Source organism: Prionailurus bengalensis, chromosome C2 (assembly GCF_016509475.1).
Source record: "Prionailurus bengalensis isolate Pbe53 chromosome C2, Fcat_Pben_1.1_paternal_pri, whole genome shotgun sequence".
Lineage (NCBI taxonomy): Eukaryota > Metazoa > Chordata > Mammalia > Carnivora > Felidae > Prionailurus > Prionailurus bengalensis.
The window spans coordinates 157940138-157955752 of NC_057350.1; the positions used below are offsets into that span (position 1 = coordinate 157940138).

The 15615-nt window shown below is 50.3% G+C and overlaps 2 protein-coding genes across 8 annotated transcripts in view; one reads left to right on the plus strand and one right to left on the minus strand.

Moving 5' to 3' along the window:
- Positions 1-15615, plus strand: part of FBXL2 (F-box and leucine rich repeat protein 2) — a 130508-nt gene that overhangs the window by 105139 nt on the left and 9754 nt on the right. For 5 of the 6 annotated variants that reach the window (XM_043595864.1, XM_043595865.1, XM_043595862.1 and 2 more), the window contains 2 exons: positions 4720-4932; positions 5594-6539. In XM_043595864.1, the coding sequence (XP_043451799.1) occupies positions 4720-4932; positions 5594-5701 (321 nt within the window). In that variant the 3' untranslated portion in view covers positions 5702-6539. Of the gene's footprint in view, positions 1-4719; positions 4933-5593; positions 6540-15615 lie in introns of those variants that run through there. The other variant, XR_006299573.1, reaches the window with a different exon arrangement.
- The window catches only part of UBP1 (upstream binding protein 1), a 51204-nt gene continuing 43239 nt past the window's right edge, over positions 7651-15615 (minus strand). For both annotated transcript variants that reach the window (XM_043595861.1, XM_043595859.1), the window contains 4 exons: positions 15140-15255; positions 12691-12833; positions 11919-11970; positions 7651-9599 (listed from right to left, as the gene is read on the minus strand). In XM_043595861.1, the coding sequence (XP_043451796.1) occupies positions 9562-9599; positions 11919-11970; positions 12691-12833; positions 15140-15255 (349 nt within the window). In that variant the 3' untranslated portion in view covers positions 7651-9561. The remainder of the gene's footprint in view (positions 9600-11918; positions 11971-12690; positions 12834-15139; positions 15256-15615) is intronic.

Consider the following 15615-nt stretch of genomic DNA (forward strand, 5'->3'; position numbering starts at 1 on the left):
CTATTTCTTTATGACTCAGTTTTGGTTGGTTCTTTGCTTCTGTGAATGTACTCGTTTCTTCTAAGTTGTCCAATTTGTTGGCATACAATTGTTCTTAGTGTCTTACGATTTGTTGTACTTCTTTGGTGTCATTTAGAATGTCTCCTCTTTTGTTCCTGAGTTTATGTAGTTGATCCTTCTCTTTTTTCTTGGTGAGTCTAGCTAAAGGCTTGTTAATTACATCTTTTCATAGAACCAGCCCTTCATTTCATTGCTCTTTTCTGTCTCTCATTCATGTCTTCTCTGATCTTTATTTCGCTTCTTGTACTAATGTTGGGCTTTGTCATCTTCCTGTAGTTCTTTAAGGCGTTAAGTTAGATGGTTTGACTTTGCTCATTCCTTGAAGTAGATAGGCCTTTATTGCAACAAGCGGTTGCCCTGGAAGTGCTTTTGCTGTATCCCCTAAATTTTGGTATATTCCATTTGCATTTTCATTTGTCTCAGGCATTTTTAAAACTTCTCTTTTGATTTCTTCTTTGACCCACTGGTGGTTCAGTAACATGTTACAGATCCATGTATTTGTAAATTTTCCACTTTTCTTCTTATAATTGATTTCTACTTTCATACCATCATGGTTGGAAAAAATGCTTGATATGGTTTCAGTCTTCTTAAGATTTATTAAGATTTCTTACACGTCCTAACATGTGATCTGTTCTGGAGAATTGTTCCATGTGCACTTGAGAAGAACGTGTGTTCTGCTTGGATAGAATGTTGTGTATACATCTGGTAAGTCCATCTGTTCTAACATGTTGTGTATGGCTGGTATTTCCTTACTGATTTTGTCTGGATGGTCTATTGATGTAACTGGGGTATAAATGCCCTCTACTCTTATCGTATTGCTGTTTCTTCCTTTAGATCTGTTAATATATGTTTTATATATTTAGGTGCTCCTATATTAGGTGCATAAATATTTACCCATGTTTATGCTCTTGTTGGATTGACCCCTTTATCACTATGTAATGCTCTTCTTTGTTATTATGGTGTTTTAAAGTGTTATTTTGTCTGATGTATGTATGGCTACCTCCAACTTTCTTTTGATTTTCATTTGCATGGGGTATCTTTTTCCATCCCTTTACTTTCAGTCTACAGGCAGCATATAGATGGGTCTTTTTTTTTTTTTAATTCATTCAGGTATTCTGTATCTTTTGATTGAAGAATTTAGTCCATTTAAAGTAATTATTGATAGTTATGTATTTATTGCCATTATGGTAATTGTTTTCTAGCTGTTTTGTAGTTCCTCTTGTTCCTTTCTTCTTTTGTTCTCTTCCTTTGTGGTTTGATGACTTTCTTTAGTGGTACACTTAGATCCTTTTATCTTTTATGTATCACAGATTTTTGCTTTGTGGTCACCATGAGGTTGTTACATATAACAACTTATATTTGCTTTGTGTTTATTTTTGAGACAGAGAAACAGAGCATGAGTGGGGTAGGGGCAGAGCGAGAGGGAGACACAGAATCTGAAGCAGGCTCCGGGCTCCCAGCCGTCGGCACAGAGCCCGACACGGTGCTCGAACCCACGAGCTGTGAGATCGTGACCTGAGCCGAAGTCGGACGCTCAGAGGACTGAGCCACCCCAGGTGCCCCAACAACTTGTATTTGTAACAGTCTATTTTATGATAACTTATATTTGAATACGTTCTGAAATTCTACATTTTTAGTCTCCCTCCCTCCCGTTTTGTTTTCAGTGTCACATTTTACATCTTTCTATCTTGTGTATCCCTTGTTTGTAGTTTTAGAATTAGCCTTAGCTTGTCTGGAAAACTCTATCTCCAATTCTGAATGATAACTTTGGTAGTTAGAGTATTCTTGGTTGGAAGTATTTTTTCTTTCAGTACTTTGGATTTCAGGCCACTCCCTTCTGTCCTGCAGTCTCTGCTGAAAAACCTGCTGTTAGTCTTATGGGGGCTCCTTCGTGCATAACAAGTTTTGAATCTTGCTGATTTTAAGGTTCTCTTTAACTTTTGACATTTTAATTATGTGTCTTGGTGTGCATCTCTTGGGGTTCATATTTTTAGAACTCTGTACTTCCTGGATCTGGATGTCTGGGGGTTTCTTTGCCCTAGGCTGAGGTTTTCAGCCACCATTCCTTGAAATAAGTTTTCTCCTTTCTCTCTCTCTCTCCTCCTACTGAGAGCCCTGTGATATGAATGTTAATCCACTTGATGTTGTCCCACATATCCCTTAAGCTGTCCCCACTTTTTTGCACCTGTGTTTCTTTTTGTTGTTCTGTTTGGGTGAGTTCTACCGCTCTGTCTTCAGGTTCACTGGTCCTTCTGATTCATCTAGTCCGCTCTTGAACCTCTCTAGTGATTTTTTCTGTTACTGTATTCTTCAGCTCCATGACCCCTGTTTGGTGTTTTCTTATATTTTCTTTGTTGAAGTTGTGTACTGATCCATTTTCCTCCAAGGTATGGTGAGCATCTTTATGACCACTACTTATCCTTCTTAAATTTTGTAATGTTTATTATTCTGAGAGAGAGAGAGATGGCACGAGTGGAGGAGGGGCAGAGACAGAGAGAACCCGAGGCAGGCTCCATGCTCTCAGCCCAGAGCCCGATCTGGAGCTCAAACTCAGGAAACCTTGAGGTCATGACCCGAGCCAAGACCAGGAATCGGATGCTTACCTGGCAGTCAACCAGGCACCCCACTTATCTTTTAGTAAGGTGTTTTTCCTGAGGTTCCTAGATAAAAAGGCCTCTCCTCTTCATGTAGAAGATGGGCCTTCTTGTTCAACCAGGTCCTCATCATCAGTGGCTCTCAAACCTTTCTGTCTGTACAGCCTGTTTTATTGTTCACGGTTCCCAGTAGTTGAGGAGGTGCCGAGATCGGTCAGTGTCCCAAAAGGGAGAAGCTCAGCACCTAGACTCAGGCTGACTGGAAGGTACTCGGGCAGCAGCTTAAAAAATACACAATGTACACAGTTCTCTGGGACTGCAAGCATGAACTCCACTGGCCACCAGGGCCAGGTGATCTAGGTGTCCTCTGGGTGGCAGCTGCAAAGACCAGGACTCCACCCAAGTGTACAAACACCTGTGTGGGAGACACCGGCACGCTGCAGTGAGGCGGGGGGACCATGCGCGCAGAGGTGGCGTGCACCGGCCTGGTTCCCTGAGAACACGTGGTAGGCCTTGGGCACGTGCCGAACTCGAAGCCCACCCTGCAGGACTAAGCTGCAGCTCAAGCACGTACAGCTCTTTATCGTCGGGCGGGGGTGCGTTTCGGTCTGCTTTCTGGGAAACGTCCTGGGGGCGGTAGCCTGCCAGGGAAGAGCTGATGATCAAAGTCCCGTGGGACCCAGGAGCCCCTCTGGCCAGCAGGGCCAGGTGACCAAGGGGCATCCCCGAGTGGCCGGCCCCAAAGACCGGGACACCAGATGCATGTAAAAGCTCCCCTCCAGGAGATCCCGGCGCTCTGGAGTGTGGCAGCGGGGAGAGAAGAGGGCGCCTCCCGAGGTCCCCGGGGAGGAGGGCGGGCAGCCCTGAGATGCGTCTGTTGGAAGCCTGCCCCTCAGGCTGCCGCTGCGAGGGTGAGCCACGAGGCCTCTTTCGTAGACAGGAGTCCTGGGCCTGTTGTCTCGTGCTGTGCCCTGGGGCTGTTGGCCATTTACTGTCTCTTCCCGTGTGGCCCACCAGCAGAAGCCCCGCTGGCCCCCAGAGCCAGGAGACGCAGAGGTGTTGCTCTCTAGCAGCCGGAACACCAGGGTGCCAGGTGGGAAACCCGGGCACTGGACACACAGAAGTTCCTTCCGGACAGATAATGGTGTTCTGAAGCACAGCACAGGGAGAGGGAGAAGTTGGTGCCCACTGGCTGAGGAGTGACCGAGGGGGGTGGTAGAGAAGGTGCCCACCGAGAAAGAGAAATTGGGGAAAAAAAAAGCCTAGAATTCCTTGTCTTTTTTTTTTTTTAAGCCTTCTCCAGTCGGAGCAAGACAGAGGGAGCGCACGAAGGCGGTGGCGGCCAGTCCCTGGGCCTAGAGCGTCCCGGCAGGCCCCGAGTGTGTCTCGGACCAGATGCATGGGCCTCAGGCCAGTGCTCCCACACAGAGTCCAGGCGGCCCTCAATGGGCCACTTCCAAGCTGGGCTCTGGGGCGGGGCAGTCCAAGTGTGTGAGCCCTTTAAGAGCCGTTTCTGGAATCACTAGCCTCGTGGGCCTGGTGGGTGTGAGCCTGTTGGTGTTCAAAGCTAGATGTTTTAGGGGCCTGCCTCTCAGGCACATATTTTAAAAGTTGGGGTGCCCAACATGGGGTGCAAGCCCTCTGCTCCCCGGGGAGAAACTCCGGGTTTCGAGCTCTCTCCCAGCCGTGGGTCTCTGCCCTGGGGGTGGGGCTTCCGGCAAGACGGTGTCCCGGCGTCTCCCACCCGCCGCGACACGGGCCTCCTTTCGGTGTGTGAGTCACGCAGCTAGCTCTCAGGGCTCTCTGGTCAGATCAGGCTGTCCTTTACGTACCCATAGAACCAGGGTGCTGACGGGAGGAGGGGAGACGAGATCCTCTCACGTCGTCTTTAACTGGATCACCTGCAGTTGGAAAGATGAGAGAACAGCAAAGCCATGGCCGGAGGACCCCGAGGCTTTGTGTTTGATCCTGTTGATAAGCGGCCGCCACGAGGCCCTGCTCAGGCCGGCTTCGGCGCTTTAGGCCTCGGGTCTTGCCAACATCCGCGCTTTCCTCCCTGTTCCAGAGTCTGTCCCACTGTGAGCTCATCACAGACGATGGGATCCTGCACCTGAGCAACAGCACCTGCGGCCACGAGAGGCTGCGGGTCCTAGAACTAGACAACTGTCTCCTCATCACCGACGTGGCCCTGGAGCACCTGGAGAACTGCCGCGGCCTGGAGCGCCTGGAGCTGTACGACTGCCAGCAGGTCACCCGCGCGGGCATCAAGCGGATGCGGGTAAGCGGGGGGCACGCGTCCCCTGGCGCTTTCGAAGCTGACGGCGAACACGCCGAGAATCAACGTCTGCTCCCCACGTTTTACCCTCAGCCCGTATTCTGCAGACTGGCAGGCTGAACAGGAGTCTCCCCGTCCAAAATTTCCATGGTAGACCTCACCCTGGCAGCTTCCACTTCCAGAACGGTGTCGGTCTGAGGTTCCTCGTAGTCTGATCGGAATCCCGAGGAAGGAGCCTTACGGCCGTTACCGGCAGGAAGGAGACCGGGGTCTTGGTTACTTTCCAGATGGGAGGGCTTCAGGAGAATGTGGCTTCCCCAACCCCCAGGCAGTTTACCTTGTCTTCCTGAATGCGCTCTGAGCTTTGCGTCTCCCTCCCAGAGCTGCCCCGGGTGCCAAAGCTGTGAGGCCCGTGCTCAGTCTGCATCCAGGGCTGGTGACGACACCAGGGCACGTACTCTGTGCTCTTTGGAAGGTGCTGGCTTAGGGGGACAGTGTGTCAGCAGCAGCTCTTGCCTGCACCGGGAATTCTCTCTGAACTATCTGCCCGAGGGGAAGGGGGTCGAGTCTATGTGGAGAACGCATGGGCTCGTCTAGGCCTGTGCCTCTAATCCTCAGCACCCCCGCGTAGCGATGACTCCAGGTCGGGCTTTTCTGCTTCCAGGCTCAGCTCCCTCACGTCAAAGTCCACGCCTACTTTGCTCCCGTCACCCCCCCGACAGCAGTGGGAGGAAGCGGACAGCGACTGTGCAGGTGCTGTGTCATTCTCTGACGGCAGCGGCCAAGCCCAGGGCGCGAGGTGTCCCTTCCTCCAGAGAAGACCCAAGTCTTCCCGACCTGCCCCACCTTCGCCCAGATCTCTTGGTTCTCCATTGGGAAAGGCACGTTCAGGTAAAAGACTCCGGTAGGGACCGCAGTAACTCCGGTGAGAGTTTTCACCTTTATTCTGCTACGAGGCAATCACGTCACAGCCCGGAGTCTGGTGGCACGAGGCAAGAGCGGCCTCGGGGTAGCTGGGCCACACGGGACAGGTGGGGGCCTTCTTAGGAAGTCCCACCCTTGGCTTTGTCGGCATTCCTCAGACCGACCATCAGTGTTAGCACAAATTGAGCAGAAGAAATAAGCTGTTGATCTAGCTGATACTTAAGCCAGCGGCCTACTTTAATTCACACTGATTCCATTTTGACGAGCAGGACTTTTCCACTTTGAAGACTAAATAGCAACTTTCTCAAAGTGACTGTACTGCAAATCCACGATGCCTGCTGGTTTTGTATGTAGTAGAGCCTTGGGTGGGAGGCAAGTTAGCCGGTTTCCACGAGACACCAAAGAAATGAGGACTCTGAACTGGGTGGGGCAGGGTCTTCACCCTTCTGTGTCCGTCAGCTTGTCACACACACTTTCGGGAACCGAGAGCTAAACACACACGGCTCGGAGGTCGTGTCGCTGCCTGACCACACAGGGGCTGTGGCCCGTGCTGCGGCACGGAGTGCGTTTTCGTTATAGGAGAAAGAGCTAATCACGCCATCTCTCGCAAGACCTGGGGGACCTTAAAGAAACAGAACGACGGCTTAAGTTATCTACAATATAATCGATTAAAAATAATGAATGGATGCATGTAGAATGGGTGTGATTTTTTCCAAGTTTATTTTAAAATCTTAGAAATCAAGTTACACCAGAACTATTCAAAAATTGTACACACTTAAAACTCAGATCAGTAAAGTGTTGGCACCTTTCAGACTCATAATATAAAAATGAAGAAACCATAGCAATGCTTAAGTCAGAGGGTTTTATTGCTATCATCGTATGGCAGACAAATCTGAGCAAAACCACTTTCCCAACTCAGACCTTCCTAATATTATTTAAAATCTGACAAGCTCTAGTTTCCACTCTGGGCTGCCCACACGTGTGATATTAAGACTAGAAACCCGTCACTGCCCTCGCATTGTAAACTTCAGCGTTCATGGCAGCTGACGACCCTTCCTAGCGACCGCTCCCCACAACGAGGAGCACAGAGCTCATGGGAGGCTGCGGTGGGACAGCAAAGCCGGGGCACTTGTCTCCCCCAGACCAGCAGTCGGTCAGAGGGACCGGTCAGGAGCATTTAGGGTACGGTGGGAGAGAAGGCGGTACCTGCGCGACCCCTTAAGTCACTTTAACAAGGTCTCGGAATAAGCGTTCGAGTCCTGATGATTTCAGCGCCCGAGGACACATCCTCTGGCATTCCCTGGCCGGAAGTGTGCACACACCACAGCAGTTGTTTGAAAATACGTTTGTACCACTTTGTGTGGCGGCGTGACTGTGGAAGGAAGCTATTTAAGTAAACAAAGAGCGGGGAACACAGACTCGCTTCAGTAATTATAGTCTCCGTTTTAAAAATTCGCACGACCAGGGCTTTCTATACATGGGCTCTCTTGAGCCAGGGCACAGCCCACTGGGGTTCCTGGACTCCCTCCTCAGTGACCCGTGACCTCATTCAGGAGAACCCCAGGTGAGGTTTCCCAGAGGCGCGGGCTGGGTCCGCTTCCTCTCCGTGTGGGGAGCAGTCGATGGAAAAGTCTGCCGCATCAACTTTGAGAAAACAGACCGAAGAGAAAAACCACACAACGGGCCTCACCTCTCGCAACATCTGGACTTCGGTGTGCTCGGCACATGCCCGGAACCCCTCAATTCTGGACTCGAGGGGACACGGTCAGGAACTAGGGTTTAAATGAGACACGCGTGTGCAAAACAATCGGAAAACATTTATTTTACTGAAATGTATACATCCTACTGTTAAAAAAACAAAGTAGCAAATTTGCTGGTGCCATAATTTAACCTGCTTCACTGGGACAGACTAATTTTCAATGCTGCTTGGTAGAATTTCAAGTTCGATGAGCTTTTAAAGTGTTTTCAACCCCATTTCTAACACCTGATGAGGAATTCGAAATAGCACACAGCATTAAATGACATTTATTGTTCCGTATATCTTGAGACTCAAAAAGGAATGCTAAATAGACAAGCAGAACTCTAAAAACAAGAGATATGCTCACTTCTTTCCCAAGTGATTGGTACAGAAAACATGTGTTCATACAAAAGCAAAGGGAGATGACAGAAAGGAACGTTCCCCCGCTTCAGGGTCTACAGAGTTACAGATATTTTCAAACTAAAGATGAAAGTGTTTAGAGACCGTGCGTCTTAATCCCCTCGAAGAATAAAACACGAACCGTCAAAGCTTTTTACCCACTGAAGTGGTCTGTCTTCTGGGAGGGATTTCAGAGTCCAAATCACTCCTATTTCCGCCCGAACAAAGATCAGAATCGGCACGTTCAAAACCAAGACAGCCGGGCGCGTGGACAGAGGTGCTATAGCTAAAGGGCGCCGAAGTTTAAAACACGGTCTGCTCCACCACAGGTTTCACAGGTGCCTGCTGGTGCGTGTGGGGAGGGAAGCGAGAACGAGGAGGAAATCGCAAAAGCCGTGGCGTCCCTTTGAGAGACAAGCATTTGGTTTTGTGGAAGACGCACCCTTTTTAAGAAAAAGAGGCCATCGTGTGGTGTAGCCAAAAGCCTCTTAAATAATCACCAGAACGTTTACCATGATTGTACTAGGGCTCAATATCTCAGAAGCGTGGGCCATTTTTACGGCACAATCTAGTGTTTCATTTATGACATCTGGTTTGCCGCGATAATTTCAACTCATTGATAACAAAGACCCCTCAACGGCAAGTCAGAAAACTACCATAGTCTTCCCCCCTCCCCGGGGCACCTGGTTCCACGGTCTGGGGTAGGGCTTTAAAAACACTTAAGGACAGGACGGTTCAGAGCGAGGAGGGACGGGGTGGTCGGAAACAGCGAAAGGGAGGGACGCCACATGAGTTTAAATGGCATTGGGGCTTCAAAAATAAAAACCAGAAACAAAATGCTAAAAATGGAAGCGGAAGCAAAAGGTTTTTCAAGAAATCTGTGACGAAGCAGAAACACAAAAGTCTTTGTACCTATTAGGATTTACACTGATCCTCTCACCAAGGTACTCTTGATAATGCAGTTTGCTTCACACCCGCCTTCCTGGCTCAGGTCTTCCCCGATCTGGCATGATCCCGTCACACACACCCTTACGTGATTTCTTCCGAGAAGGTGCCAAGACTCTTACCTGACCACCAATCACGGTGTCAGCACGTGGCCTCTGCAGACAGACTCCGTGCTGGTCCCACGACGGCACTGTCCCCCACCCCCGCCCCGGGTCGGCATAAGGTTCAGGCCACAAAAGCCAAACTGGCACAGAAAGGTAAATGCCCACGGTACGTTTTTACATTCATTTCCAAACCGCATACAGTGTAGAGAGACAGCAAAGGCTGCCTCTAGGAACTGTACCTACTGGCCTCTGCCAGAGAAGCAGCAGCCGGGCCTGCGCGTGGCCCCCAGAGCTGCACGCGTGCCGTCCCGACGCGCTCACTCTCACGAGGATGCTTGGCTATGGCAGTGACAGTGAGGAGATTCGCCTCTCATACAGCTCATTAGAAAGGTCATCTTGTGTTTTCAATATGAAACATTTCATACGGTAAAATCCAATCCCAAGACTTCTTGGATTCAGTCTTCACACACTTTTAAGCGTGACTTTATTTGGTACTGAATATAGTTCAGACTAAGTAAGACATCACTTCAGAACTATGTGGATACCGTCACCGTTCTCTGCTGCGGGAAAAGGAAAGGCACGTTACACACAACTCCTTTCGCCAGGCCCAGGAGAATCCAGACTATTAAATCGAAACTCCTAGAAAGCTACACCCTCCCTTCCCAGTATTTCTGGAGAAGAACACGGACACCTTCCCTTTGATTTTGCTTTTTAACATCCGGCCCATACGCCCGTCGGCGCCCTGTGCCCATGCTGCTGGGCACTCTGGGGCGCTTGGGGGGATCCAGACCAGTAGCCAAAGTGACGTAAGCAAGGGGGCGGGGGCTGGCGGCAGAGCAGGTGACGACACCGTGCCGGGCCAGAGAACGGCCACTCCACACAACCCGCACAGACCGAGTGCCTGCGTCCCATCTTTTCTGGAAATAATTTCTTAGCTCCTCAGAGGCCTGTCTGAAACATTCTGAAAATATCGCTACTTTTGTCTGATGGCCTCGTGTGTCTTAGGAAACGGCAAGAAGCGGTACAGCCATTCATCAAGGAACGAAAGAAACTTTCTCGTGGGGACGAAAGTCTGAGAAACAGGGTGAGACTGGAGGGGACGGCCCGTCACGTCTGACACGAGCAACAGCCATGGCCGTCGTGAGACCCAAACATACAACCAGACTACGGCTTTCCTGTCGTAGACGATTTGAGCTCCGCAGGGGAAACCCCGCACAGCTTTCCCCGCGAGAGCCGAGCTCGGGAGCAGTGGCCCGAGGTGCCGGGACAGTGAACGCTGGAGCGAGCCGGCCTGGTTCAGGCCACCCTGGCGGTGGCGGACGGCAAACGCAAGGCACCAGCACAGGCGAAGTCATCCCTTCGGTGCTGGTGTGGACTGTCCCTGCAGGAGTGACTCCCAGGAAAGGGGGACACACAGGAAATCTCGGCTCTCCGAGATACAGCTAAGGCTGGGTTTAGATCTTAACCCACCAGACTTATTTTAAAAGTCTCTTCTTCACATACTATCATCTTGCATTTAGAAATCCCCTCCTGGGGCGCCTGGGTGGCTCAGCGGGTCGAGCATCTGACTTCAGCTCAGGTCATGATCTCATGCCTGGTGAGTGTGAGCCCCGCGTCGGGCTCTGGGCTGACGGCTCGGGGACTGGAGCCCGCTTCCGATTCTGTGTCTCCCTCTCTCTCTGCCCCTCCCCTGCTCACACTCTGTCTCTCTCTCTCAAAGATAAACATTAAAAAAAAAGAACAAAAATCCCCCCTTTAACCCCCCAGGTGGAACTCACCTGAGCCCCCTCCAGGCCCTCCTTCCATATCCTTTCCCTAAATGACCGCAATCATTTCCACAGCTTGGAGCCACTGCTGATGTGCCGAAGGCCTCCAAATTACATCTCAAGTCCGAGCCTCTCCCGCCAGCCCCAGACGGGGACAAATCACTGCCAAGTTGACCTTCCGGCACACCTAAAAGGGGACTCTTACCCGCTTCCCTGCAGTCACTCCTGCCTCTCTCCTGGGACCACAGTCTGCCTGCCCAGCAGCTCTTACAGGAGCCACAACTGCCCCTCCCCAAGTGTAGAGCCCAGCAGGGCCCTGCCCATAAATGTGTCACACTCAGGTGACCTCTCTTGCCTCCAGCTTTGCCCCATTCTCATGGCTCCAGGGTTGCAAGAGTGGAAGAAAAACCAAACTGCATTTACACGAATACTCCTTTGTTTAAACAACTTCACTGACTTCCCAATACGTTTCGAACAAAATCTGTCGTGCCCGGGTCCTACACACCCGACCGACACCTCCCGCTCTGACTCCACCTGGGTCACGGGCCTCTCACGCTGCGTGGCCTTCTCTCAGGTTCGCGCACAGCCTCACATCGCCTTGGGGGGGGGGGGGGGGGTTCCCCAGGCGGGCAGCTCCCCTCACTGCTCCAGTCCTCAGCATTTTGGACCCGACACCCCCTCGCCCAGCCGCTCCATGTGCCCCGACCCGGCTCCTCCCAAAACACAAGCACCCCTGCTTTCCCACTCCTTCACGGCACCTACAAGATTTCGTAATTATGGGCATCCGTCGGCCAGTTCTGGTTTGCTTTCCGCCAGGAGTTCCATGAGTCTGCTTTGGTCAAGACCTTTCTAGCGCCGAAAGCTGTCTGATACAAGGTGCTCAGTAAAATGTGGCTGAAGTTTTTTTTCCCTAATAATCTAGGACTGACTCCTTTTCCTTATTTGCTAGTTTCCCTTACAACCACTGGAAATACTCTCGATTTGTTTTTAGAAGTCTTCTTCAAACTCTTAAAGCCAACATTTTCAAAAGTAACCACACAAGAGGACGACTGATTACAGGCACACGCTTTCATGATTCCAGCATTTTGAGACACACGCACTCATGCAAAGTACCTTTTACTGTGAAGAATAAAAAACAACTCTCATCTTGAAAGTTCTGAACCATCTAGAAGGATAAAGCAGATAAATGATTAAGATCCAACTGTCTTTTCTGAGCTGATTAGAAAAGAGTAAAATTAGAAGCTACAGGAAAATGTCAGAATCTATGTATCTTTGCACACAGAACTCAGTGGTAAAAAAAAAAAAAAGTGCCTTCACAAAGGCAGTGTGAGGTAGTCGAGGTTTACACCTGCTGCACTGGGCAGGACCCCATGCTGACCATGCTTGCCCATGACTAGCCCCGGAGACATCGAAACAGCTCATCTGACCCCCTGGGAGCTGCCCCACCCCCACCCCGGGCCCTGTGAATAATGACTCTTAAGAGAAAGTCCTGGTGTAAGCACTCTTCTGTTACCTGCTTGTCACCGAACACCAGGGACACAATAACCTTAATGTTTTTAAAAATTAGTCATCAAATAGTGGCCAAAAGGAAGATACATCCTAACGCCTCCCTGCATAAAACGGGCCAAAGCCCTGCTAACCCCAGAGTTCCCCAGTGAACGTCTAAGGGGTGAGGGGTGGAGGTGCCTGAGCCACGGGTCTCCTGGATCTGTAGTCCTTATGTCACCGGGAGACCCAAACTCTTGTTATAAATTCTTACAGATTTGATCGCAACTCTGAAATCGATTCTCAGGAGTACTTGCACAAGAGACCGCAGGATTTCCCATAGTTCTTCCACGAGACAGAGAAAGTGTGCAAAAGCAAAGGGCGTGCCAGTTCAAGTTACCTGGTCGCTAACAAGAATGTGAATACCGGTGGGACCCTGTCTGTAGACCTGGTTAATTTGGTGGAAAGGAATATTAAACACCGATGCAAGTTTTCGAGCAACCTCTGAAGCGACCATTTCTTCCAAGTAGATCGCATGATAAACTGAAATAAAAAATAAGAACAGCATTTTAGCAGTAATCTTTGATCTGTTTTCCACCTCATCCATAGGAAGATCACCCTTTCAAAGTACTAAAAACCATACATATAAAAATTAAAAATGGGAACTAGTATTTCTTTCCCCCCCCATTACTACCTGCTGAAATCTGATACTGTATGAACTACGCTGGGGCTCCTAGCTGGCTCAGCTGGTAGGGTGCACGGCTCTTGATCTCAGGGTCATGAGTCTGAGCCCCACATTGGGGGTGGAGATTACTTAAAAATAGGTATAGAATTTTAAAAAATTAACTATGCTGCACATACAGTGTAATAACCATTAACCGTAAACTGTACGAGACGATCTGAGGTTTTCATTTTTCTTACAGGAATTAACTGCAAATGGGAACAAGGGGACTTTTTGGAATGTTGGGACTCAAACTCAATAGCGGTAATGGCTGCAAAACTCTAAATTTACTAAAAATATCCTGAAATGGTTTACTTACAATGGAAGGATTTTATGGTATATAAATTATAGCCGAAGAGAGCGGTTTTCAAAACCGCCACGTCTTTCTCACAACATATGAGAAGAGCCAACGCTGTCGCTGTTCTGGACTCAGTGATCCTACTACTGGGAGTATACCCTAAGGAATAAAAGCCACCCCCCGTCCCCCCAAAACCATTAACCGCGTAGAAGACCCACACAAACAACTAGGGAAATGGACGGTGAAAGCTGCTGCTGTTTCCGAGTCACAGCCACAGGCCACCCGGGGTCCCGTGTCCCTGCCACGTGGAACCCCGCAGCAGCTGTCACGTGCACAACACCCAGTCCCTCTGCAGTGAGCACGGCCCCTGTAGGTCCCACTCGGCCACAGACCCCAGGCAGTGCTAGAACTTGGCTTCCCCGAACGAGGGGGTTTTCTTGTGTTTACGATAATGGAAACCTCTGCTAATTACACATTACGAAAAGCCTAGAATGTGGAACTACAATTAAGGAAAGCACAGAGCCGATCTAGAGCGGAGCCCCCGAACTACAGCCTGTGTGAGCCAAACCCTGCCCTCACTTGCCCTTTTCAAAACCACCGTGTGGCAGAGCCGGTGGGAAAGAGATCCCGTGGTCCACAAAGTGGAGACCTTTACTACCTGGCCTTCTATGAAAGTTTGCTGGAAACTTAGAAAACCCTCGATGAAGGGCTGAGATGGCCGCTGTTTCCACACATTCCTCCACAAACACTTTCCCAAGTATGACGGGCCTCTGTATATGTAAATGATACACAAAATCTCGATGATACACGGAGAGCTCCTTAGAATTTTATCCTTTTAGACAAAGACTTTTCTTCGTTAGTCTCAAAATTCACAGCTTTAAAGTCAAACGGAAAATGGAAAAGCTCACAAGAGTGAGGCTTTCCTTGGGATTTTTCAAACACAGTGTTTCTCAGAGCGCGACCCAGTATTCGGGTAAATGACTGCCACTGTGAATGCCGTAACACAGTTCTCTCCGGAAAGTGTGGGGTGTGCTGCCCTTGATTTGGAGTGTGGGAAGGAGGAAGTATTACCACTCACCCAACCTGACAAATGGGAAAACACATCCTTTAAAAGAATTGCGTTTGTTTTTAAGGGCCACACACAGAAGAGGGGAGAAGGGCCGAGATTCGTCTCTGCTCTACAGCAATCTCTTACACAAGTAAGGAAACTCTAGGCTGAGAAGCCCGCCCATAATGGCATCGAGTGTGTTTACAGTGTCACAAGCCCAGGGAGCCACTCAGCACCCAGCGCTGGCCAGCTGCCTGTCGGAGACAAGTCCACGCGCTTAGTACTGTTATACACACGAATCTTTGCACATGGGATATTTTAAGCTCCGCCCCCCAACCCCCGCCAAGCCAGTCCGTAAAATAGAGGGAAAAAACAAAAGAGACACCTTCCTGTTTTCTCACCAAGCTGCTGCCGTCATATTCACCGTTTCAGTAAATGTGAGATGCGGGGAGGAATAAAGGCCAGCAAAACTCCAAAGAGCACTCAGGCTGGTCTCGCTTGTTAGGTACTTCTGGCGCCAAGGGCCACACACACAGGAGACGGAGGTGTGGCGGAAACAGCTGACAAGGGTGGCTGGCTGCCTACCCCCCCCCCCCCCCGCCAGGGCCGAGCCCCACACTGCCGCCTCTCCCTGCTGTCGGGACTCCGAGCGGCTGGGCAGTCTCGCCGGGACTAGGGTCACAGCCCCGTTCAGGGCCCTCCTGCTCCCACCGCAGTGTCGGAGAGGGAGGGACGGGAAGGCACGACGCCCTCAGTGCCCACCAGTGCCCATCGGTACCCACCGTAGGGTGTCCCGCCACTGCCCTCGCCTCCGCCGCCCGCCAGCTGCTGCCCCTGCAGCGGGGAGCCGCTCGGCTGCTCCTGGCAGACATAGATGGTCAAGCGGGGCCTCACCGACCTGCAACCAGAAGAGGCCACTCGTCAGCCCAGGGGCAAGGCTGCCCACAGCGGGGACAAATAACTACCGGAGCCTGAGCTCTATCTCCTTAGGAGGACTTTTCGGCATTATTTCATCACACAAAGGAATTCATGAAGAAAAAGGTAAAAACGCACCCCTCACACCAACTATCACAGGTGGTCTAATCTGATGATCCAGACTCTAAACCGTCGAGATGGTCTGTCAGATGCCGGTAAATTTAAGTTTCAAGATTAACTCAGCAATTTCAAATCAGTAAGATTCCACTTCAATGGAATTCTCACACCACAAGTCTCGAAACAGCAACGACAGTAAATGGGCCTCAAGAGCCAGAATAATTTA